This window comes from Alligator sinensis, unplaced genomic scaffold (genome assembly GCF_000455745.1).
Source record: "Alligator sinensis unplaced genomic scaffold, ASM45574v1 scaffold170_1, whole genome shotgun sequence".
Lineage (NCBI taxonomy): Eukaryota > Metazoa > Chordata > Crocodylia > Alligatoridae > Alligator > Alligator sinensis.
The window spans coordinates 3951968-3976636 of NW_005841863.1; the positions used below are offsets into that span (position 1 = coordinate 3951968).

The window sequence follows — 24669 nt, forward strand, 5'->3', positions numbered from 1 at the left end:
ATTAAATACCATATTTTGGAAATTTAGGTAATTTTGTTGGATTTTTTTTATAAACTGACATTAATTAAAAACCATTTGATAAACGCTTAGGCATCATTTATCAAGTAGGAAATCTTTATCTCTTAATCTCTTATTGTTCACTTGTTTTGTAGCAATATTTGCATGTTTTGTGAGCGTGGCAATTATTTATCAGTTTTTAATTTGGTAAGTAGAGCTGGCATGCTGTGGTGACTATGGTACTGTACATTTTTCCTGGGTTAGGAATGGCCTTTTATCAAATAGCTTCAACAGCATTATTAAAATAAATCTAGACTGAAAATGTAATTTTTTACCTTGGAGAGAATGCTATGTTGATGAGTTAAAGTATAATAGCATCAAAGAAGATAAATGCTGTCTTGCTAGGTCGTGTTTGTCGTTGAGCTTTTACTCTTTGTTTCTTTGGGATCAATCTTTCACATGTGAGATGTGGAAACATCTTTGACCTCAACCCAGAGGTTCCTGTTGACTTTGATTCTTAGTGGCTGATGAAGGCTTCACGTCACAGTAGTTAAAATCATATCCACAAACTAAGTCTTTCTCAGAGATTTCATCTAAGTAAGATTCATAAACTCTGACAGTGTTCCACATGTTGTTCTTCTCCAGAGATTTATGCAAGAGTTCCTTCATTCTCCTATTCTCTTTGGAAGTTGATTCCCATACTATTTCAAGTTCACCTTCTACTTTCCTAGGGAAAAATGTAAAGGATAATACTTTAAAAAAAAATCAAATCAAATGCTTCTTTAACATTGCATTTTTATAGTGTGATCTGAGTAAATACAGCAGAATTATCATGCATAGATTTGAGTGCCTAGAGTTTTGATTTAAATTGGTCTCTAGTGCTTTTAAGTGATAGCAAGCATAAGTATCATGCAAAGAGGATGTGATTTAAGTTGTAGAAACACAAGTTACCTTGTACCAGGTCCTTTCAAACGCATGTTTTCAGGGGGAATCCAGAACTATTAGTCTATGATCAAAACAGAGTCCTTTCCTCCTGTTCTTTTATTTCTGGGTTCATCTTTTGTGTCCAAATCTCTCTTTGTAAAACTCCTCATTTAAATCAGTGAGATTTGCATGTGTTAAAATGAAAGGTGGATTTATCCCTATATATATATATAATAGTACTTGCTCTTTTGCCTTCTCTGAGCATTCATGTATATGGCACTTCTACAGGAGACATGAAAAAAGAGTTTCTGCTTAAGGAAGCCCCGGGGCTCTGTCTTCAAAAGTTGCCCCTTTGCCCTCCTCCTATCAGAGTTGAACAATTGCTACCTGCAGAGGACACTCAGATCTGAGAAAATGGATCCCAGCTGCTCCTGAGCTGTGACACTTACACTGCCACCACACCAGTCTCACAGGTTCATTTCAAATACCAACATTATATGTTAGACTCTAACTTCGATAGAACAACATTTAGTTAATGTTGACACGTCAACAAAATAACCTTATAAATCATGATTGCCCACTGCTAGCTCTGGGAAGTAAAACATGAAAACTCTGGCGGATGAGCTCTATAAAGAATCTCCATTATCAAGGAAAGGAGGATATCCAATTTGAATTCATCTCATTTGCCCTGTGGTCACACCTGCTAAGAGCACACACAAAATATCTTCTTGTCTGATAGCACCTGAATTATTCTGTGGTGATTTTATGTCAGTTTCTGCCCTAAGGTTTCTTCTAAACTGCTAGAGTAATTGATTCATGAACTGTGGTTTTGCTTAGTATTATATGATATTTGATAGCCTCACAACCTCCTAAATTATCTCAATAAAAGAACTGAGAAGCCTTTGGCTTGTTTTGGTTGCTGCTTTATCCATAAGGTGTCAGATTTCTGTGCCTTCTAGGAATAAACTGATGCAAATAATGGGATGTATGCACCAGGCCCTTACTATTTGTCTTTTTATTTCATTTAAAGACCTGCATGATTTCCAGCTTTTATACAGGAATATAACAGGTGTTGGAGCATCATGAGCACAATCAATCATTATGTTCAGTTATGCACTTGTTTAGATCTCCCGTATGCTGAAATGCCATCCTCAGATGTTTTGAAGTTTTCCTTTTGGATCAAATGGCCAGTAAGTCTTCATTCTCTCGCTCATATATGCATAGAGTCTGTGTGAATGTGTGTGGACTGTATAGAGTCCACATACATACTGGTTAAAATCTAGACTTAATTTATATAATGCTTGCCTAATTGGTGTTAAACTAAGAAAATGAACATTTTACTCTGTTTACAGACAGTATATTATGTCCTCAGTTTATGCTTTGGTTTATGCTTATGACTCTCAGCTGTACACAGACTGCTCAGTCCCATAATATGAAGAATTGCTGGAGAAGAAGTAAACAAGAAACAATTTGTTGAAAATTATTTTACGAGGAAAGACCAAGAGGAAATGGAGAGAAAAAACTGTCTCAGCAGTACTCCCATCCCAGCAGCTAAGTGAGTTTTGATGCCTCTTTTAACTAAAACCGTGTAGCCCAAGTAGTCTACTCAAAATACTGCTCTAAAATTACCTTTCTCCTATTACATTCTGACCATCTCGCTATTCTCTTAAGTCCCAGCACGGAATTACTCAACTCCTCCTCTCCCAATAGTGCAGGGTTGTTTCTATTTGAAGTCTCTGTCCTAGCTGCTCCTTTTGAGTGTTTGCCTTACACTTGTCTTTCTCTTTTCCTCCATTCTACATTTTCTATCTGAAACTTGAAAAATGACTGTTCTAATAAACAGATCTACTTTAAGCCCTGCTTAAAAGGAAACAACGTGCATAAGAGCTGAGAGAGAAACAAACTGTTAATTGCTTAGAGGGCCAGATTCTTAAATCATTTACATGAGACGGGGAAAATGTTAAGAACTAAACAGAATTCACAAGTTTTTCTGTTGCAATGCTAAGATTATGGGGCCTGCCTTCCCAAATTAGACAATGAATACACTTCAAGAGCAGAAACCTTAGATTAAGCGGCAGTGACGAAGGGAAGACTGAAACTCAAACACACATTTTGAATTGAAACTTTTTGGCAGGAGAAGGGCTGCTGCGCTCCACCCATGAAATGGCTACCTGGGCCTGTGTTCTGCCTGCGAAATGGCGGGACGGCCCCTGTGAATTAGGTAGGTCCCTTCTCATGAGTATATGGCTGCCTAAATTAAGGGTGAAAATTCAAGTCCAATCTCAACTAAGCTTAATTAGAAAGACTTAATATCCCATATGATATTAAAGAGTATTAATATTAAATTAATGTCTTAAGATGAGAAACCAAACAACAGAAGTGCTGAGGTAGACTCTGCTTAACAGAATTCATTGCTTTTCTCATTGACTGACCCAAATTAATTCAGCCTCAGTTTCTCAGTAGCTAGTTCAGTGATTTACCTCAGTTCACTCTGTTGTGCATAAGCATCTCATCATGAAGACCAAACTGTTATTGGTAATTTCATCTGAGAGCCTAAAGTAAAATTGCGTGATTCATCTTTCCAACCTATGTAGGACTGCAGAGTTTCTAAACTGCTGACTCTTTTCTGAGGATAAACAGGTTGTTTTAGTCAAACTCTGAAGCCATGTTTTATATGTGCAAGAGCCATGCCATGTCTTCTGAAAGTACAGCAGCTGCAACAAATTGCTACGTATTATACCAATGCAGAGCCTTTATATGCTTAAATATGGTGTGACCTAGAAAAATCACACAAGGAAGAAAACACTATTCTGAGACAAATAAGACTGGATGGCATTTACAAACCTGATTCTTACCCTGCAGCTACATTCACAACTTAGATTACATGTTTCAGATATAATCTTTTTCATTTAAGAGAGGAAAATGGATGATTCATAGATAGACCTGCCTTATAAACAATAGCCCTGCTATGAATATTAGCTATTTTAAATGGGGAATATAGTACCAAATCCTGTGCATTTAGTAAAGCAGAAAGTTGATGTGAATTTCTATAATATTTTTGGAATAAAGCTGGAACTTAAGAAATAGTGAGAAAAGGAATTGCCTTAAAGGGAGATAATTCAATCTGTCAGATTTAAGGAATTTACTATTTGCAAGTCAGTTCTTTAGAAGCTATCACATGGGGGGTGGGGGAAGGAGGCAGACTCTTCTCACAGGACTAAATCCTGTACTTTTGAAGTCAGTGGTAACATTGCGATAGACTTCACTGGACCCAAGATTTTGCCTTCAAGCAAATGCTAGGATGCTGTAATACCAGAAAAGCACCAATGCTGAATAAGAAGAATGCTTATATTAGCAATACTTTATAAAGCCCAACATTGTTTTTGGTATGTACATTTTATAAAGAAAAACAAAAATATAAAAATTTTGAGCAAAAAAGTATCATATGGTTCAAATGACTATGAAAAGATCTCCGTGAAGGATTTTCTGTGAAGGATTTCTGTGGGTGATTTATCTTTTAATGTACCAACTGCACGGTTGGGATAGAGTAAGATGAGGTGACCTGAAGACGACCTAAAGCCTCAGGTGACCTGAAGGTGACCTAAAGCTTGTCTGCATCTATCCTAACCGTACATTTGGGCCAATAAATGATACCTTGCCTAGAGAGATCCTTGCTTCTTGCATATTTCCTGGGCCATCATAGCTACGACATCACTCCAACACTATGCAAAAAAAGATAAGAAAATGCTGATGGTCAGTAGATCAGTAAAAGAGACGGTCATTCTTTTTTGACGTACACACAACTCTGTTTAGGGAATTGGGTACGTTAACCATCGCAGCGAGGCAAAAGGGATGTTGAACATCAACAGCTCTGCATTAAGTGCCTATATACATGCACTTACCCCACTGTAGTTGAAAGTTAAAAGGTATCAGCTTAGCCCTCAGTGAAATAGTGCTTACAGTTAGAACTTTGCCCCATGGTAAGTGAAAGTTGAGTTTCCCTGAAGTAGCTGATATGTGGTACCCACTCCCTTTTTATCTCATGGTAAGTAGTTCACAGGCACAAACCCTTAGAATATTTGGATATGATACTAACTGAGGATCTGGCCTATATCCTAGAAATCCTGAGTTTTAATTCTATCTAATAGTGACCTCACCAAGTTTCTTAATTGTACCTCAATTTCCCCATTTTTTAAAAATAAAACTGCACTCATCTCATAAATTAATGTTTGCAAAATGCTTTAGGTATTATGGGTTTGATTCTCCAGTCTGGCACCTTGTGTAGTCATTTCTACCCGTGCTGCTACTTTTCACAGTGGTAAAGAACTATATCAGGTACAAGACTGGAGAATTGAGCTTCTAAATGTTACATAAAATGCTACGCATTAATGTATCCAGATTTATGAAAGCATTTCCAGTGATCACCTACTAATTATGAAGCTGAAGGACAAAATTAGGAAGCAAGTGAAAAGGAGGAGATAAGTGTTTATTAGAAAGCCAGCAAAGCCAGCAGTGTGCTAGGAGTTTCTGTTGCAGTTGAGCTCTCCCAAGATGTGATGAGAGCCTCTGGAAAGATTGATGCATGTTATGCTGCAGGAAACAAGTTAGGTCAAAGCAGCCTAAAGAATTATAAGTAACTGACGGCACTTGACGTGGAGCTGCAAAAATGAAATGACCCAACACTGAATGACTGTTCCTCAGCTAATTAAAACCTGCTGTATGCAAATCTGTCATTCCTAAAAATTGTATTATTCTTATATATGAATAAATCTGAAATTAATACATCTCAACTTTCTGGTCAATTTGCAGTATATTTATGAATTTGAAATCAAACTATACAAGGCCTAGCCAGCTTTTCAGTTGATATCTTTATTTTTATAATTCCAAGGAATAAAATCAATGTTAAGTTCTTTAGTAGTGAGTTACAGAGCTATTTATGAGAGAGCAGCAAAATATCAGGTAACAGGAAACCCAGATTCTGTATTTGGCTCCAGGAGGGCCGTGGTCTGGTGATTACAGCAGGCTGCAGGAAGCATATCCAGGCATGTACATTTGTCATTTATTTTTAATGATAATGTGGTAAAAGGAAGAAATCAGGGTCTTTAATATTAAATACTTGGGTTGAAATATGTTCCTGACCCTTTTAACTGGGCACACTGACTGGGAAAGGCAACTATTTGGAAATAGTTATTTCAAGAAATAGCAAGACCTTTTTAAAATGTTGTGTGTTTCTTTAACATAGCTATATATTTGTATAATTCATTGTGTGTTCATCTAAGTATTTTTAATGTAGACAGATTTAGAATGGCAGTTCCATTTCTAGAGACCCTGTTGCTGCCACTGGGTAAATGTGCTTCATTATAGAAACCTGAGAGTCCTGCCCCAGGAGGAATGTCTCATTTCAAGACATGGCTTTCAAGGATTGACCTCTAATACAAATTCCTCAAAGCCAAATGGGGTTATGGCAGCCTACATTTTTGTTGGCAATCTGAACAATACATAAAATGAAAAACATGCTCAGAAAATAGAACATTGGCATTTATTTATGGTATTATTTCTAAGTAAACTACCTCTCACAAAAGCTCAAAAACCAAAAGGCATAGCTTATATCTGGCTCCTAGCTCCCCTGAATGAAAGCAATTCAATAGTGTAAGTAAAGGACACTGCATCAGCCCAGGGTCTTCTTCACCTAAGCATATTTCTTTTGAGTACAATTCTATGTAATCAACATATTTACAATTATCATTTGCTTTGATTTACTGTCTTTCAAAAGAACAATTATTGAAACATAAATACATAAACAAACTAGCTTTTGCTAGCCAAATATTTAACCTACCTTCAGTTAAATATTTAATTACATTAGCTTTCTTGATTAAAAAAAAATCTTGGCCTACTAATTATAACATCAATTAAATTCTGCATTCAGTCTGTTATTTCAGTCTCAGTTTAAACAGTAGTCAGAATATTTTTATCTTTTATAATCAACTATTTTAAATTCACATTTAGAATTCTCTGTCTGCTGAAAACAATTTTCTGGACTGCAAATTTGCTGCTTGAATAGTGCTGAGTGGAAATGAAACTACATCAGTACATTACTGTCCCAGCACTAGTGATGCTGGTTGCCAAGCTACAGATGATTAGTGACATCTAACCTACAAGTAATTTCTCCTTCCGCTTTATTCCTCTGACAGTCTGTGGTTGGGAGAGGGGGCAGAGATAAAGATAAACCTTACAAAGCCAGAAATATGTGGAGCTGACAGATGACAGAATTAATGAACTTTTAATTTGTGTGCCAGATAGACATCAGATAGTGTTTAGTTTTATTTCTTAAATGCTTATTTGAATTATTGATAATACACTATCTGAACCCAAAGCTAAAATTATCTAGTTTTATTGAAAATAAAATGTTTAAGATCTGCATGAAAGGCCATACAAATTATTTGAGCTTAAATAACCAAGCTCACTGTACCAAACTTAAAAAAATCTGTATGGTTAAAAATAAAAGGGATATTCTTGATTTTTATACTTAATCTGCCCCTCAGTGATAAGTATTTATTTGCTTCAATTTAGATTCTTATATAACTCTTGCAAATAAAATATAACAAAAGGAGAGTTGAACCAAAACATGGCATCTGGCTGGGGTCATCTGAACCCAGCACACTTTCCTGCCTATGCAGGGGGTCGGACTCGATGATTTATTGAGGTCCCTTCTGACCCTAACATCTATGAATCTATATATTTGAAAATTAATATACAATTAACATAAAAGCTTTACTTTATCAGCTGTTTATCATTTTGTATTCCAGTAAATGCTGGCAAGATTTAGCAAGCATCAGAATAAGGCAGTCAGCACTCATACTATTATAATGAAAGAGTCTGTCTGAATGCAAAGCATCTCTCTTTGTGACATTAGTATTGTGAATATTTGCATGAACCAGCCTTTCCTTACTACTCTAGCTAAATAAAAATTAAAAAAAAAGCATTAATATTCATTGGTATAATGCTGGACATAGATGCAGCTTCTTCAGGGTGTAACTAATTACCTTATTTGAGAGGCATTTTATCAGGAAAAAAGAAAGTCAATTCAAGCTTCAGAAGGAAGAGTGACTTAAAGTGAGATTTATCCTTGGAAAAAAATATTTGAAGTAATTATACTTGCAATTGGTTTTTTGGTTGAGTAGTTTAACCCCCCTTTTCTTCAGGCGTATAGCCAATACCAAAGTGTTCCACATAATTGCACTTTGAATGTATGTACATTATATAGATCTCCTTCACTTAATTGCTTGCTCTTTCAAAAAAAATGTTGACTTGAGCATAGATGGAAAAGAGGTACTTACTTAGTTAAGACTTCAAACTGACAGTCTCCAGAGAAATCGGAAAGGATCAAAATATTCTGTATCAATTTTCAGAGGTCTATCAAAGTGTTTATGTAGTTACTAATTATTTAATCCCGTTTAATGGCATTGTATGAACAAAGAAAATAAAACTGCTGATACTGCAGACACAGATGGGACTGACTGAGCATTGGTTTCCATAATTTTTAAATCCATTATTTCACAGTGGCTGAAATGATTTGGAAAAAAAATAACTGCTTAATTAGCTCTCTCCTACTGTTGTTGTTTTATGATAATGACAATGTGCTATGAAGTCTTCCACCACTAGAAGGAAAAATCTCTTTAAAAACACACTTTAATGTTAATAAGATACTTTAACACAGTCATAATCTCATCAAAATTTGTTAAATTATTTTGATTTCCCTTTATAGTTTTCATGCTGTCAATCTACATTCATGGATCTTGGTATACCAACAAAGTGTCAGTATTTATCATCCAAAAACGGACCCCTGCATAACTCTGCACTCATCTCACTGCTTTCACTTCCCATTAGTCAGAAAACTGTCAGTAAAAACTGTGCTTCAGTCCTCAATGGAAAATGTTTTTAAATAAATTATCATACACCTTAGTGATTTATAGACACTTAAAAGAATTAAAGGTTGAGTTCAAATTGATATTGAACATATTAATTTTTTGTTGAGATACAATGAGGCATCAGGAGCTTTTTCTATAATTATGGTATTAAGACCAGCTGAAATCTATCACAATAAACTGGATTCTTGATTTTTTTTCCTGGAGGTAGGAGGAGGACAATTAGAAGGGGGAGTTCAGCTTTTTTCAATATAGTCCAGGCATGAGTGAGAGAATGTACCCAGAATCTACTAGATGGGGCTTTGATGAAAAGCAAGTGCCTGCAGCTGTGCAGCTGCCCCCCTTTTTACCAGTCAGATCTAATTGGTTTGTTTTTGGCTGTGACTGCCTTACCTTTTCTGCTGCAGCACTTCGTCAAGGGTTTCCTGCTTGTCTTGCAGCAGCCGCTGGAGGTGCTTCATTTCTTGCTGGTACTGAGCAGTCTTCCCAGCAAATTCCTTCTCTTGCTCAGTCATTTTGAGATTGATGTCTCCGAGCTTCCCAGCTGCTTTCTTTTTGTACACCTGTGAGTTAAAGATTATGGGGAAAGCATGGTTACACAAGGTGGTGCTGAGGATAATTAATACCAGCAAAATAGCCAGCTAACAACATTCCTTTATCACTGTGGCTTGATCTTTACATCACGGATGACTTGCTCAAATAAATCAGGTAGGTCATACAGAAATATTTTTTTTAAGTATTTATTAGTCAGTAGGTAATAAGTGTATGCTTTCCACAGTATATATGGCAACTGTGTGGTCTGAATAGTTTGTTATACCGAGGTCTGTCTTTTGGGTGAAAATGATAGATAGCAACAGCAAAACAAATAGGGATTTGGTATTCTGGATGCAAAGCTACACTTCACAGCACATGTTGCTTATCCACTTGTTCACCAGTCAAGACTAATTATCAGTGTGTAATGTGAAGAAGCAGATACTTCTAGAAGGCCTGTACTTTATCAATTCTGTAGTCTTAAAGCTAGGAGAGAAAAGTAGGCTGGCTTCCTAATAACATTAAATGTACAAGAAAAGGGTTTTATTTTCATAATACCAAAGTATGTTTTGTTCCTTTACATGAATGCTGTACATAGCTGAACAACTCGGTGGTTAGAATAACTTGCACAGAAGTAAAAAAAAACCAAACAAAAAACACTTAAATTAGTTAACAAACAATTGAATGAACATTTAATGCAGGCCCTGGGGAGATTTTTTCCTTCCTTTTGATACAAGTCATTTGTACCCTCAGAATAGAAAAAATATTTTGCGTATGAAATGTAATCTGGTTTTCCAAGTCAACTTCTCTGTTATATCATATGCTACGATGTGGAACTGTCAGAAATATTTGACTTAAGAAAGCTTAGTGTTATGCACATCCCTCTCTCTGATTGTGACAAAACTGTGTTTAAGGAAATCTTACGTAGGTTGTTTCCTGCTAATGATTACAAACAGAAGGTGAAGTCATGATTATGATTGTCAAACTTAGAGGCCTCCCTCACTACATCCGTATGGATCTGAAATTAGAATCTTGTGTGAAAAGTGCAGCAGAACTAGAAAATTTTTACTTTGTGAATTGAAGGTTTAAAAATACTCATCTCCTGCAAATTCAATTATATCTATCGAGGCTTAATCTTAAAAAGAGATGGGGATGAACTAGTATGGAATGATGGGCAACAATGGGAATCATGCATGTTAGTTGAAAATATATTTTAAGGTATGTGGCACATGCTACAGGTTCCATTTGAACACTTCAGCTTCTCTGGACATAAATGTACAGAACTGAATAATATTAAATTCTGCATCTAGATATTAAGGCTAGATTCTGCATGTCAGCTTGCTGCAATAAAAGCTTACATGCCTACAAGTTAAGTGTTGAGCCTCTAGATTGGAATCCAAACCCAGAATTAGGCACCTTGCTTCGCTATACACAGAGAGCATGGGGAGAGTTAGATGCCTCAGAGCAGTAGTCCAAAAAGCCTTCACATGGAGTAGGAAGCCACCTTCAATAAGAAAGGTAGAAAATGCCCTCTCTACCTCCACTCCTCCCTATCATATCCCCATATAGCAATCAAGAGACTTTGGGACTTAAATACCAACAACATGCAGAAGACCTTCAAGTCTCATGTGGTCCTTGCATATGGTGTGAAAAATAATAAGTTATCTTAGTGCCGCCTGGTCAGCACTGGCCAATGGATAAGTAGTTGGCAGGGAAGAAGGAATGGCTTTAGAACTGTGCGCGATCATTACAGTCATGAAATGAGGTTGAAGTCACGCATTTGTGAGCATTATACAGACAATTATTTTGACAACATTTAAGGGTGAGTAAACAGAACTGTCATTGGGCATTTAAGAGGCCTAAGACTGAAGTGGTGCGTTATGACAACTGGTAATTCAGAGTTTCATTAGTTACTGCAGTCCTTATATTCATGAATACCGCAGGGATAAAATATACTGAATCAATCTGCAGAATAATGAAATGGCTTTAAAACTGGACCCAATTAAAGTTTTAACAGGCTGTCATGAAAAACATTGGCTTCTAGATGCAGCTGATTAAATGTTCAGTCTTTTCCCCTTTACAGTAAAGCAGCTTCCCCTACCACAATTCCTTCTGGAGTAGTCATTTACCTGATCTTTACCTTTTGTGCCTTGGCATATTTTACATAGTTCCATGCCATATTGCTTTAAAGTTTGATTTTTCTGAATTGCAATACATTTCCAAATCCTTTTGACTGCAATAGCAATTAGGCATCCTTTTGCTTAGTATCTGAAAATCAGATCATTAGGCCTTGATAGTAATTCAGGCCCACAGATTACAAAAGGAGTTGCATAGAAAGTGAAGGGAGTGTCTGCTTGTAATAATTAGAACATCAGTACAAATTACAGTCTCTAACTTTGGAGAATAACAAATTAAAGATTTCATAAATCATGAATTGGGTCCCCAAAATCTTGGTGTTTCCTTTAAAGCCTGAAATTAAACTAACAACATTAATCCTTTTTTTTACTTGCCACCTTGCAAGCTTTTTCCATGAAAACTGGAGACTTTTTTTCTTTAAAAAAAAAAAATTAATTATATTATATTTGCAATTTTGTTTTTATATATATATATATAAAAACAAAATTGCAAATTTCTAGAAACGAGATAAATTTTGCAATGGTGAATTTATATTTTCTGAGCAAACAATTTAGAGACTGATTCCTTTTTTGTGGAAAATAGTCCCTCTGAGCACCACTGCAACACTAGAACTAGTAGACAAGTTTTTGTTTTGAGGTTGTTATATGGACAGTTTGTTACCTTTGCTACCTTGCAGATTCATCCTAAAATTGGAATTCAAAAGGTACATAAACTTAAACATCTGCGTTGTTCCTGAGGGATCCATTATGTTCCATCACCAGACTTCTGTTTTGTTAGACATTTTATAGCCCCTCACACTACTAAATTCAGATAAGAGGAATTAAATAATTGTGTAAATTAGCTTTGATCTGTGGGCAAATGTTGTTGTCCAACAATAAAGCATTAGTATTATTAAATGCAGTAAACTGAGGCCCCAGTCTCTCATATATTTACTAATGTACCTACATAATGAAGAAATTCAGCATAGCCAACAAGATGGCTCATTAAGTAAAAGTAAGGGTGTGACCTAAAGTTAACGAACTAACTAAGCTTTAGTTAGTTGGTTTGAAAAGTTAAGATTGGTAAATCAATCAACTCAGCCTCCTTGAAAATACTTAAGTATCTGAGATAGTATTGTTATACAAAATAGTCCACACCACGAATGTTACATGACTGATCCAATCCACAGTACATGAAATACAACCGAGTTAACCTTCCTTATAGAAATTCTGATGTGGGGTTTCAGTATTTCAAATGCAAATATACTTTTACATCTCATTTCTTTTTAAAGAAAATATGTCAAATAAAATGAGGTTACAAGTAAATTTGTAACTGCTACGTAGAACCAAAAACATATTGTCTTTTTAACATGCATTGGAGAAAGTCAAGTTTATTCATCCTAATTCAACTTAATGCTTAACTTCTAAAGGTACCTATTTGTTCGCCTTCTCCACGCTAGCCTTATAGCTAGGGACCTACTTAATTCTTGGTTTCACAGATTTTGTGGAAACCGTGAAATCCGGGATTGTCCACAAAATAAACAATTAAACCCCACCCCGGCCCCCCACGCCCCCCCCCCCCCCCCGACCCTTAAAAAAAATAAAATGCTGGCTCCCCGAGTGGGAGCCACTGGTCCTCACTGCCAAGAGGGAAAGGCACCAGCTGGCAGGGCCGCATGAAGGACAGTGGGCAAAATGGCAGCTGCCCCCTCATCCCTCCTCCCCCTGCCAGTGCCACCCTGACAACCAGTGCTGAGGAAGGGCAGCCAGCAATCAAGATGGTGGTCTCCCCCCTGGGCCTCTCTGCCAATTAGTGCCGAGGGGCGGGGCCACCACAAAATCAGCTCTGTGTGCTAAGAGAGGGCTGCAAAAAACGTGTCTTGCTGCAATTTAAGTAGGTCCCTACTTATAACTGTAGTTGAATTAGTTTGTACTTAAATATTAAAACTTCCAATACAAACATAATCTATAAGAGAATGGTAGATAGATCCATGGTATATATATGATGGTCATTCACTCCATGGTACAGCACAAATACTGACAGAACTTTTAATTTCTGAAAGTTGCTGTCACTATGCAAGTCAGAATTTGCACAAACAAAACCTGACTGATGCATGCCCTCAGACATGGTTCCTATATAAAGGTCTGTTGTTGAAAGTCTGGCCCTACAAGCATAAGAACGGATTTGTGTAGAAATAAATATTAGAATTTCTTCTAATGCGCGCATCGCTTCAGTATATATTTGCCAACTCCTGATTTTCTGTATCTGAAAGTAAAAACATGTCTTCTGAATCACAAAACTGCTATGTTTTATAGAAGTGCTGTCATTTTTGTTATTCCACAGTAACTCAGTTAGACAAAGTTGTCAATCTGAACATATCATTCAGCCCTCAGACCTGCCTATTGCATTTCTGTGCAGAACCAAAGACACATTCTAAGAGACACCTGCTAGTGTGTGGTGATAAAATACACTTTGATTTCTGTAAGTCACTTTCAATGTGACAATTCTTCAGGTATCTTTGCCTGACGGGGAGATTTTTTTTGAAAGTTTGAGCAAAAATAGAAATATTTTGGGGCTGGAAGAGCAGGTGTAACAATAATAATAAATAAGCTGTTAATTTAAAAATGAAACTAAATACCCTTAAGAATAGTGTGCACATAATCTGTGTACTAGTGTTTTTGGGGTCTTTATTGAGGACCTGTGGCTTGGCTTGATTCAAAGACAAAGTTTCTACAAGCATCTTCCTAGAAAATAATTAGCACTTGTACAGAAACCAGAACCATCACCTTCATGTAATGGTGGTTTATTTTGTTAATTTCATATGAGAGTTCAATTGCTTTTGAAATGGAGTCCTAAAGACAAGTTCAATATCATGCTTAATTGCAGATAAGTATCCTGACTCTGCATAATTGCTACAGGGACATAATAGATAGAGGAAAATGCATTAATTTTGAAGAAGAAAAGTGAGGGATGCCATAGATTGAAGATCACTGAGCTGCAAGTGCTATGAAACAGAAACTGTTAAATTTATAAAGACAGTCTCTGTTTTTGCCAGTCTTGCTGTTTGGCGAAACCAGAGAATGATTCAGGAGGCATAGAGAACACGCACAAGCTTTAATACCTGCCTGTCTTTATAGCCCCCTCTAACACATGTAGGTGAAGGTATGATGGGATCTAATGCTTGATTCCACAATCTTGCTTCCTGCTACGCTCCTTATTGCCAGCACAAAGGGAACTAAATCCCCATGTGCCCCAGTTGAGAGACTCTCAGCATGGGGGCAGCCCATGTACCCCACAGTGGTGATCCTCTGGCCCCAGGGGTTACCTGCACTCGCAGAACAGGGGGAATCACCCTGTGGTGATCCTGCAGCCCCAGTGGTTTTTTGCACCCCTTAGCCCAAGGGATCATGGCAGCCTCAATCCCCAGGGCCTGGAGGTTTTACACTGGGCATGGTGCACCCCTGTGGTTGGGATCCCTGCCAACATACAAATTAAAACTTGAGAGCAAGCAACTATGAGGTTAGTACACATTTTTGAGGTCTAACTTTATAGGTGGTTGGAGCTTTTTATTTTGTGATAGCTCCTTTGCACGTGTAGCTGGTCTTCAGTTAATTGTGCAATACATGTCAGTGTAGAGGGGGCCTATCAGATGGTTTGAAACTCAAGATTCATTTTGGCTTGTAAGAAATCAAGGATCACGGGTATGCTGGAGCTTCTTGGTGTTGTCTTTGCCTTCCTTCATATCAGAAGCAAGTCCTTGACAAAGCAGTTCATTATTCTGTAAGAGTAGATTTTTATCTTCAAGTTAGAAATGTGCATCTTCCAGAGAAAAAGGCCCATATGGTTATGGACACTGGTCTGGATTGAAATACAAAAGAGCCCTGTCAGAAAGAAATTATGGTCTCTAGGTAAATGTGTGCATTTGAGAAGCTACACAGAGAAGTCAAAGTAGCTGGTCTTACTGTAAGGTACTATGACACTAATTTAGGTTCTTTGTTTCCTAATGTTCTTCAGCATTTGTGCTAGGACTGGCAGAAGAGAAAGTCCTGCTACTTACTATTGAGCCATCTGTTTCCACGGTTTCTTCTGTGAAGTAGAGATGTGTCCCTGCATTGCTCCTGCTGCCAGAACTGAAATTTAAGTCATGTGAGGTGTTTACCATTAGAATGAAGATGCCCTGGTTCAAGGCCCATTCCAAGCCTAGCCTACTGATGTGCTCAGCCAGTCTGCTCCTTTGATATGCATAGCTCTACTTGGTAGACAAATCTCTGTACACAGTAGGATACAATATTTAATTTTGAGAAAATAAGATGTTTTGGACTTCTGGTTTCTTCCTAACTGGACACACTGGGTGCATTTTAATGTAAATTAGCCTATTTTAATGCACATTAAAGCATCACAAAAAACATGTGCTTTCACTAATGTGCATTAAAATAGGCTAATGTGCCTTTTTCTAGTACCTCACAATGGAGGGACTAAATTTGAATGTACATTACTGAAGGCAGATTAATGAACATGTAGACACACCCACTGTGATCACTCATCCAGGCTGGTCTCTGATATATTAGAATTTTAGGACAATTAGGCTTTTGAAGCTCTGGCAAGTTATGTTTTCCTTCCTTAGTCCTTCTGTTGTCAGATTGTTGTTATCCATCTTTGAAGGCTCTTGTTTGTCAGTATCCTGAGATCTAGCTGCTTGCAGACATTAAAAAAACAGCGCTTTACTTTTAACTCAGCACACTGCCGCACTGAGCCCAGCACTTGCCCAGAATAGGCACTGCATTAGTTGGACCCAGCTCGCCCAATTTCTGTATAGATTAGATGCTTAATTGTGGCTTTTTTGGCACTTTTATCTAATAGCTGATTGAATCAGCTATTAAATAAAAGCACCAAATATATACAGACGCTGCAGAGCTAGGTCAAAGTAATGCGTTGCTACTTCTGGTAAAGTGTGGTGCTTTGTTTTTGTTTTGTTTTTTTTAATGTCTGGAAGCAGCCTTTACATATGGAATGACCTTTACATTGTCTTGTGTTGAAATCAGGACTGGACATAAAAGAAAGGCTTTTGGATTTCTATCAGTCAACAAGCACCTAAAAATACAGAGGTGAGGTTCTCATTGCAGCAAAATGCACTCGGTGCATTCAGTGAAAAAACTACTTCATCAGAATTTATGATGGAGATTTAAATCTGGAACTGCTGTTATGCGCACACATTACCAGTCTAATTCAAAGCCCACTGAAATCAGTGGAAAGGGTCTCTATTACACAATTGAATTCACACTTGAATGGTTAATGATGATGTAGAGATTATGTATGTATGTAAGTGTCAAAAGTTGCCACTGACTTTTGCAGTGTAATTGCAAATTGGCATTAAAGTGTTTGTCTTGTATTTGTGTATATGTATTTATTTATGGTGTGCCTGTCATCAGCACTCAGCCCACAAGTGTGAAATTTAAAACTGCACAGAAAACTAAATTAACATTAAATTTAAGACCTCAGTGTAATGTTCCTGGCTTAGTAGAGCTATTGAGCTTACTGACACAAGCCCAGAGCCATACTAAGGCTACTACATTCACTTGGAGAACAGAGCATGTGGAGTGGCATGGCACAGTGTGCTCCCATGTTCAAAAAGAAAAGGAAGATCTTCCCATCTTGATCATTAGTCTAAGGAAAAAAAAGCATTAATAAATACAGGCATATGTGTAATGCTGTTACTATACACTCCTCGTACACTAGAAATCCAACTAGTACCAAATTATCTGAAAGGCTGATAAGTAGATATAAGGAAAGGGAAGAAGAAAGAAAAAGCTCATCTAATGTCCATTCAGTCTGACTTCAAAATTTTCTTTTCCCAGAGCATGTTTATGAATTTGTAGAAGAGATGCAAAGCTTTGGTTTTTAGCAACTACCTTGAAGGCTTATCTGCCACTATATGTTGTTCAGGACTGAAAGGAATGAAAGCCCCACACTGTCGCCCAGGAGACAGCATCATTCCCGGTAATATTCAAGACAAGGAATAAAATGTTGACTCTGTTAAGGTCAATAGAAAATTTCCACTGACTTCAATTGGGCCTATATCTTACTCCAAGATTTAAGGAAATGAAAGTATTTCTGGTTGCAAAATGGTTTCTTTCTGGCCAGGTAATGAACGACAGTTAATTATCCCTAATCTGCTATCACACTGCTGTATTATAACTATATGGATATATTACAATGAAAAAATAAGTACAGCAAATAGTTTTCCACAGCCATGATTTCTAAAGGCTGAATAAATAAATGGCAATTGCCATGCAAAGTATATTTAACCTTTTCATGCTTCAGTTAGAGGAAAAAAGTAAACTAGTTGTTTTAACCATAATCCCTACCCCCCAGCACTGAAAAAGCTATCTTCCAGCCTTGAGAGATTTAAAAAAGCTAAACATTTAGTAAAATACCAATTATTCCTAAACAACTCCTTCTACAGAGAGAATGTGGGTTTCTAGGCTCAAGAAACATTTCATATAAACATTTTCTGTTTTTTAAATGCAACTAGTATGCTTACTTGCATACTTCAGGTACTTTTTTTCCACAAAGTAACCCTCCAAAGTGGCATGCGTTAAGCAAAGAAGCTAATTTTCCAGAATAGAGGCATGAGGATGCTGTTATGGCTGTTGGGGCTGCCTCTGTGCTGGGTATGCAGGAGAGGTGGCTTAATTCTTTCCATTTCTGTACCCAAGAAGGAACCCTGGCAGTGATATGAGGTTCAGTTCATTCCCTTGTTAATTATGTTGTAATTCTTCATATTTATATCTTGGTAGACATTTCACCTAAGTCTGTGTTTACATCCCTATCAAGTATGTAGATACTGTATTACCCTAAGACTTCACCAGTTTGAGTAATCCCCTTTGTAAGGTAATTGATAACTGCTAAGATACCTGACGACACAAATTGGTAAATGCAAATAAAAAATGGTGTGTACCATGATCATGGTGTTCCTAAAATAAAATAAGAAGTCAAAAGACTTGATGCTTGTAGGCCTCAGTCCTGCATATAACTTCAAGTATGTGAACGGTCACAATGAGCTTGATTGGTCACTTATCTTTATAAAGGTACTTAGGTGTCCATGTGTTTGCAGGATCTATATGTTAATTTTGGCTCCTTTAAAAAATTGAACGTTTTGATAGAAAACTGGACTGAACCCTATGCTATACCTACTTAATAATAACAGTATATGCATAACACAGTAAAATGAGCAACTGTGAAGCTTCTTTTGTGGCTTCAGACTCATAGAACAGTGTACCAGGAGCATTTATGCATGATAATGAGATCTGTCTTTAAGGCAAAGCACATTATAAACACTTGTCAATGTTAGACCATAATTTGATTTCAAATTTCAAAGTCCTTTTTTCTGCTGAAGTGTGGTTAACAGCATTCAATAAGTGGTCACCTAGTAAGGAAAAATAGGTTTGTTACCTGTCATGATTTCATCATCCATTCATTGATCTATCTAGACACTCTTGCCTATATATAACTGCATAATGTCTGGCTCAGGCCAAGCAATATGATGAATTCTTATACCATATTTGGTTCATCTGTAGTGAAATCCAAGCAACTCTGGTCAGCAGAGCATATGGTGGGGATGACAGAACACAGACAAGCATATTTTGAAAGATCACTCCTATTGTGGTCACCCAAATGGCCAAGGAAAAAAAAAAGATAATGTTGTACAATAACTTTTAATGCAAATTACCAGTGCGGGGGTGGGGGGGAGGGGTATGCCTTTGACAGAAACAGGCAGACAGAAATAAAGTATTGAGTGTGTGCGCTTGTTCTGACACCTATGCTAGCCCTTGCATTTTCAAGGGCTCCAAAACCCATTCTCAAGAAAAAAGGGAAGCCCTAATTAGACAGGGATTCAGTAGTGCAAGGGTGGTCAATCTGCAGAATGTGTACCGCATGTGGCGCATGGCAAATGGGCCAGGGAGCAGAAAGCAGAGCAGTGAATCAGGCAGAGGAAGGGGTTTGGAGCAGCACCCAGGGAGGGCATGAGGCTTAATCTGTAGCGCACCCAAAAAGTTGGCCCCTACTACTAAAGGAACAGGAAACATAGCATATAAAGTGAGACTAAAGACTAATGATCTGGTAGCTGAACACATATGCACCCCTCCTCTTACCCCCACTTAGATACTTTTATTAAAGGAGAACATGAACAGGAGCATCCGTGTTTTTGTCTTACCTATATGTTCTGGTTTCAAGACCGCATTGCATTGGTACAGAAAGGTCAATGACCCAGGAAATGTGTACAGTGAATGGAGTGTTTGCTGTAGTGGCTAACGTAAACACTCAGATTGCCAAGTAAAATGAAATTGAAAACAAAGGGTGGGTTATAATGGCAACAGTAACCATTTTCAAGTTAAAAGTTTTATAAGTATCACTAGACTTTACTCTTAAGAGAATTAATGATTTTATTAATTCCTTAAGGGATTTTCAGAGGTACGAGATCTTATTACTCTGATTTCTTTTTTTGACAGTGTGCCTAATTTAAAGATGAGTTACCCTCACACTGAAGGGGAAGAGAAGGTGCCAAATGATGAACTGGAGTGCAAAATCTGTTACCAGAGATTTAATGTTCACAGTCGTAAACCCAAAATCCTGGACTGTCTCCACAGGGTATGTGCTAGATGCCTGACTAAAATACTGCACATAGGAGATGGCTCTCTTTGCATTAGTTGTCCATTTTGCCGCCATGAGACAGAGTTGCATGAAGATGAAGTGGAAGGACTCCCTAATGATACAAACATTATGTCCAAACTAGCGCTGAAAGACAGAACAGCCTGGAATTCTGACTGTAAGGAAGTAGTTTTAACACCCAAAAACTTGGCTTCCTCAAGTCCTTCCCATGGATCTTCAAACTGCTTAGTAATTACAATCATGGAAGTACAAAGAGACTCCACAAGGACTCCAAGCCAAAACACTATCTCAGATTATTATGCAGACCATAGCCTTGACTCAGTATCTCTAAGTTCTCACAGTCAATTAGACCAAGATCTCTTCTCTAAGCTGTGCAATCATGTACCCAGAATACTGGTGTGGCTGCTGGGATTTTTCTATTTTGGTTCACTGCCTCTTGGAATCTATTTATTGGTGATTCAGAAAGTGACCCTAGGAATTGTATGCGTCAGTCTTGTTCCCTCAAGTCTAACTATCTGTCTTGTGTATGGTTTCTGTCAATGCCTTTGCCAAGGAATGTGTGACTGCTCTTCAAGAAGTTGACAGGTGTTACTTTATCAAACTGTACCTTTTAATTGAAATGGAATGATATAATTAGAGACATTTAACATTATGGTCTATTAAAATGGCTGCAGTATGATTTTAAGTCTCTCTTGGTCACCATTCTTAGCTATAGCTAGCAAAAAAAAATCTATTTTTTTTTAAAAGCAAAACAAGTACATACTAGAAAACTGGTTAAATAGCATAATTTTTACTATAAAGGTAGTAGTTTCTTAATAGCTTTATATATTCATAACCAGCATTTAAAGATTGGTATATCTAGAAATCACTGGTGAAAACTATGATTACAAAAATTAAATTTTGTTTTCTACAATATGGTGGTACCATTTTTTTAAAGAGCAAGCATCAGAAACACTCCAACTCCAACTTGCTATAAAAACACCTTTTAAGTGTCAGCTTTTTCAAGTTCTGTGTGGTACTTTCTTAAGATTCTTAGGGAAAGAATGAAGATACAAAACCCTAAGATTTGAGCCAAATATTTTCTAAAAGGAAAATGAAAGTGCCATAAATATTTGTAAAACGTACTATCCAAAAATGTATTTTTCCTCAGTAAAGTTTTTAGCAAGTCATAAGTTACTGCTGAAATCTTAAAGATATAAAACAAACTTGCAGGCAGTTCAACTAAGTTTTTATAGGGACAAGTGAAATAGTGTTTTCAAGAATATGTTTTAGAAATTAGCTGTTTCTGAAATATCCTCTGATGGAAAGGATGCCAAAGTAGAAATGGATTTATAAACTGTTTTTAAAATGTTCAGTAAAAATATGCTTAATAAAATATATTTGGTACATTAAAATAATTACTTGGTCAATTCCTAGAAAAATACAACTCCATTTTAAATTTTATTTCATTAATATAAATTCCCAAAGCCAAAATGGTTGATTTATTTTTGGAACATTTTTATTAAGCCCGTTTGATAGTTATATTAAATGTTATTTTATAAGAAGGTAATTGAATTGTGTATGGTTCTACTGTAAACCAGAATTTAACTGCAAAGCAGTTTGCATAATTACGTGTTTTTTTTATACAGAAGCATACAAAATAATTATCTGCTAAATCCCCAAACCTACAAATAAGTAACATTTCTGAAGAAAACCATTCTTATTTCCTACTGCAATTCACTTAAAAGTACATAACTTTAGAATCAATGTAGTAAAAACCTATGTGCTTGATGCCTTGTTATTTTAGTGGTAATGAACCACTAAATTTTGAAGTAATGATGACGCCAAATGTTTCTGTTTAAAATTTTGAAAGATTAATTTAAATTCCAGATATTTTTTTCCTGTGGGGGGGAGGGGGGGAAGAGAGGGGACTCAAAATTAAAAAATAATTCAAGTTGTACCACATACAGCAGAAATGTAGGGGGTTATTTTGCTTGCTCTAAAAGAGCCTACAGCTAGGACAAACTGTTGACCATTAGGCTAAAACCCATTCTCTGGAGCAAAGCCTGAATAAAATGGCTTCACAAAAAGGGGTTCTAAATAAGATTAAATAACTGGCTCTGTGGATGCAGGGAGAGCTGTGGATGTGATATACCTTGACTTTAGCAAGGCTTTTGATACCATCTCCTACAACATTTTTGCAAGCAAGCTAAGGAAGTATGGGTTAGATGAGTGGACTGTAAGGTGGACAGAAAATGGGCTGGATTGTCAGGCTCAAAAGGTAGTAGTCAATGGCTCCATGTCTAGCCAGTATCAAGTGCAGTGCCCCAGAGGTCAGTCCTGGGGCCAGTTTTGTTCAATATCTTCTTCAGTGACCTGGAAGATGGGATGGATTGCACCCTCATTGTCTGCAAATGACACCAAGCTGGGGGGTAGGGGTGGGGGAGTAGCAGATATGCAGAAGGATGTAGTAGATATGCAGGAGGATACAGCTAGGATTCAGAGAGACCTTGACAAATTGGAGAATTTGGACTAAAATAAATCTCATAAGGTTGAATAAGGACAAGTGCAAAGTCCAGCACTTAAGATGGAACAATCCCATGCACTGGTATAGGCTGGTGACTGACTGGCTAAGCAGCAGCTCTCCAGAAAAGGACCTGGGGGTTACAGTGGACAGTAAGCTGGATATGAGTCAACAGCGTGCCCTTGTTGCCAAGAATCCTAACGGCATACTGGGCTGCATTAGTAGGAGCATTGCCAGCAGATGAAGAGGGGGGAGGGCAGGGGAGGATCCCAAGCAGGGAAGAAGCTTGGGGAAAAGTGGCCCAGGAAAAAGCTGAGCGTGGGGTAGGGGGAAAAGCTGCCCCTTGCTCACCCCATGGCCAGTGCCCCACGCTGTAGCTGCTTGCAGCCCTTGTGAGGTTTGCCTGTGCCTGCTCCAGACAGCCCTGTGTGGGCTGCAAGCACCTGCAGAAGAGCACCAGCCACGGGGTGGACAAGGGGCTGCTTTTCCCCATGTTCAGCACCACCTTCTTCCCTGCTGTCAAGCAGGGGGTCGGGGCTGTGCGCTGCCCTCCACCTGTACCACGGGCCTGGGGGTTACTGGGTGCGAGTGGGGGCAGGAGCCAGTGGGAGCACAGGGCCCACATCGGTGTCCCGGGGCCAGCGCCTGCAGGGCCCAGAGCAGGGTGGCAGGAGCCCGGGGTCCTAGCCAGCAGGGGCTCTATGGAGCTGGGCCAGCTCCCCCTCTCCCTGCTGATGCAGCCCAGCCCAGCTCCACAGACCCCTGCCCGCCTGTGCCCTGCTTTGGGCCTCACCGGTGCTGGTCCTGGGACATAGGTCCCAAGATGGTGACCATGGGGTGGGGCACCTGTCAAGGGGCAGGGCTACCCATGTGGACCTCGACAGCCTGCCAAAACTGGGTAAGCGGCTCTCCGCCTGAAATGATTGCTGACCCCTGTGCTATATGTATTCACTCAAGACTCACTCTTTTTCATCTTTCCCCTTTCCCTCAAATAACTTTTGTAATTCGATGGAAGGAGCCCCACAGACAGTCTCCTGGCAATCTCTTCATCCATTATGCAGGCTCGATCCTGCAGGGCTAAGGGACATAATAAGTCTGCCAAAAAGTGAACTTCATGAATTTATCATATTTTTAAGAAAAGTACAAGCGTGGTTGTTGTTATGGATGCTGTCCCTACTCATGTAACTGCTGCCATTTCCTAACTAACTCTCAGTAAATTTTCTCCTTAATTTTAGGACTAGATGTCTCTTACAATCTAGTTTCTATTTCTTATAGTCTTTTCTGTCAATGCAATAATTCACCATAGCAAAAACCCAAAGAAACATGCTCTTTTCCAAGGTAAGAGGCAATGTTACAACACACATAATCAGTAATAGTCACTGTCAAGTGTCACACAAGCCTCTCTGTAAAAAAAAGTGTGTTTATTCATCACTTTTATTTATAATTTTAAATGTGCAATTCTGGACTGGAGACAATCTGCCTCAAAAAACCTAAGCGTCACAGATTGCTCTTATACCTCAGAAAACATGGCTCAGTTGCTCAAGATTTTGGTTTCCTGGACTAGTTAATAGCTTAAGATGTTTGGTTCTTGGGAAATACCTATCACTGCTTTTCAGTGATCCCATGAACAATGTTGAGGCTCCCACTGTATTCACCATACACATACAGAGCAGCATAGCTTCAGGCTATATGCTTCTATCAAGAAGTTCAGTGCTCATACAAATAACACACGTGAATCACATGCAAAGAGTCCCCCTGCCCTCCCACACCCTCTGTACTTGGTTGTCTTGAATTGTTGTCTTCCCCACTTGCAAAAATAGAGGATGTAATATGGCCCTGAGTGAGAAGTTGTGCTGCTTGTGGTAACTAAAAACTACTGCAACCAAAAATAAATGTACAAACATTATTATAAATGTGCTCAGATCAAAACATATGCTTATTTTTTGTCATATATGTGCAATAATTGGACTCTCCAAAAAATACACAAGTTGTTTTTCTTTCCCT

General features: G+C 37.9%; 2 protein-coding genes and 1 long non-coding RNA gene across 3 annotated transcripts in view; 2 read left to right on the top strand and 1 right to left on the bottom strand.

The window, feature by feature from the left end:
• The window catches only part of LOC112552099, a 10970-nt gene extending 1584 nt beyond the window's left edge, over nt 1-9386 (top strand). The window contains exons 2-4 of the long non-coding RNA XR_003096459.1: nt 1952-2111; nt 2326-2476; nt 9254-9386. This is a non-coding gene — a long non-coding RNA (uncharacterized LOC112552099). The remainder of the gene's footprint in view (nt 1-1951; nt 2112-2325; nt 2477-9253) is intronic.
• CEP89 (centrosomal protein 89) overlaps nt 7-24669 on the bottom strand; it is a 97976-nt gene continuing 73313 nt past the window's right edge. Inside the window, exons 18-19 of the mRNA XM_006016610.3 lie at nt 9240-9409; nt 7-724 (exon numbers count right to left, since the gene is read on the bottom strand). Coding sequence (XP_006016672.1) covers nt 484-724; nt 9240-9409 — 411 coding nt within the window. The 3' untranslated portion in view covers nt 7-483. The remainder of the gene's footprint in view (nt 725-9239; nt 9410-24669) is intronic.
• On the top strand, nt 17118-20744 carry LOC112552098 (E3 ubiquitin-protein ligase RNF182-like). The gene is made up of 2 exons (XM_025216777.1): nt 17118-17489; nt 20003-20744. The coding sequence occupies exons 1-2, from the start codon at nt 17425-17427 to the stop codon at nt 20742-20744; spliced, it is 807 nt and encodes a 268-aa protein (XP_025072562.1). The 5' UTR covers nt 17118-17424.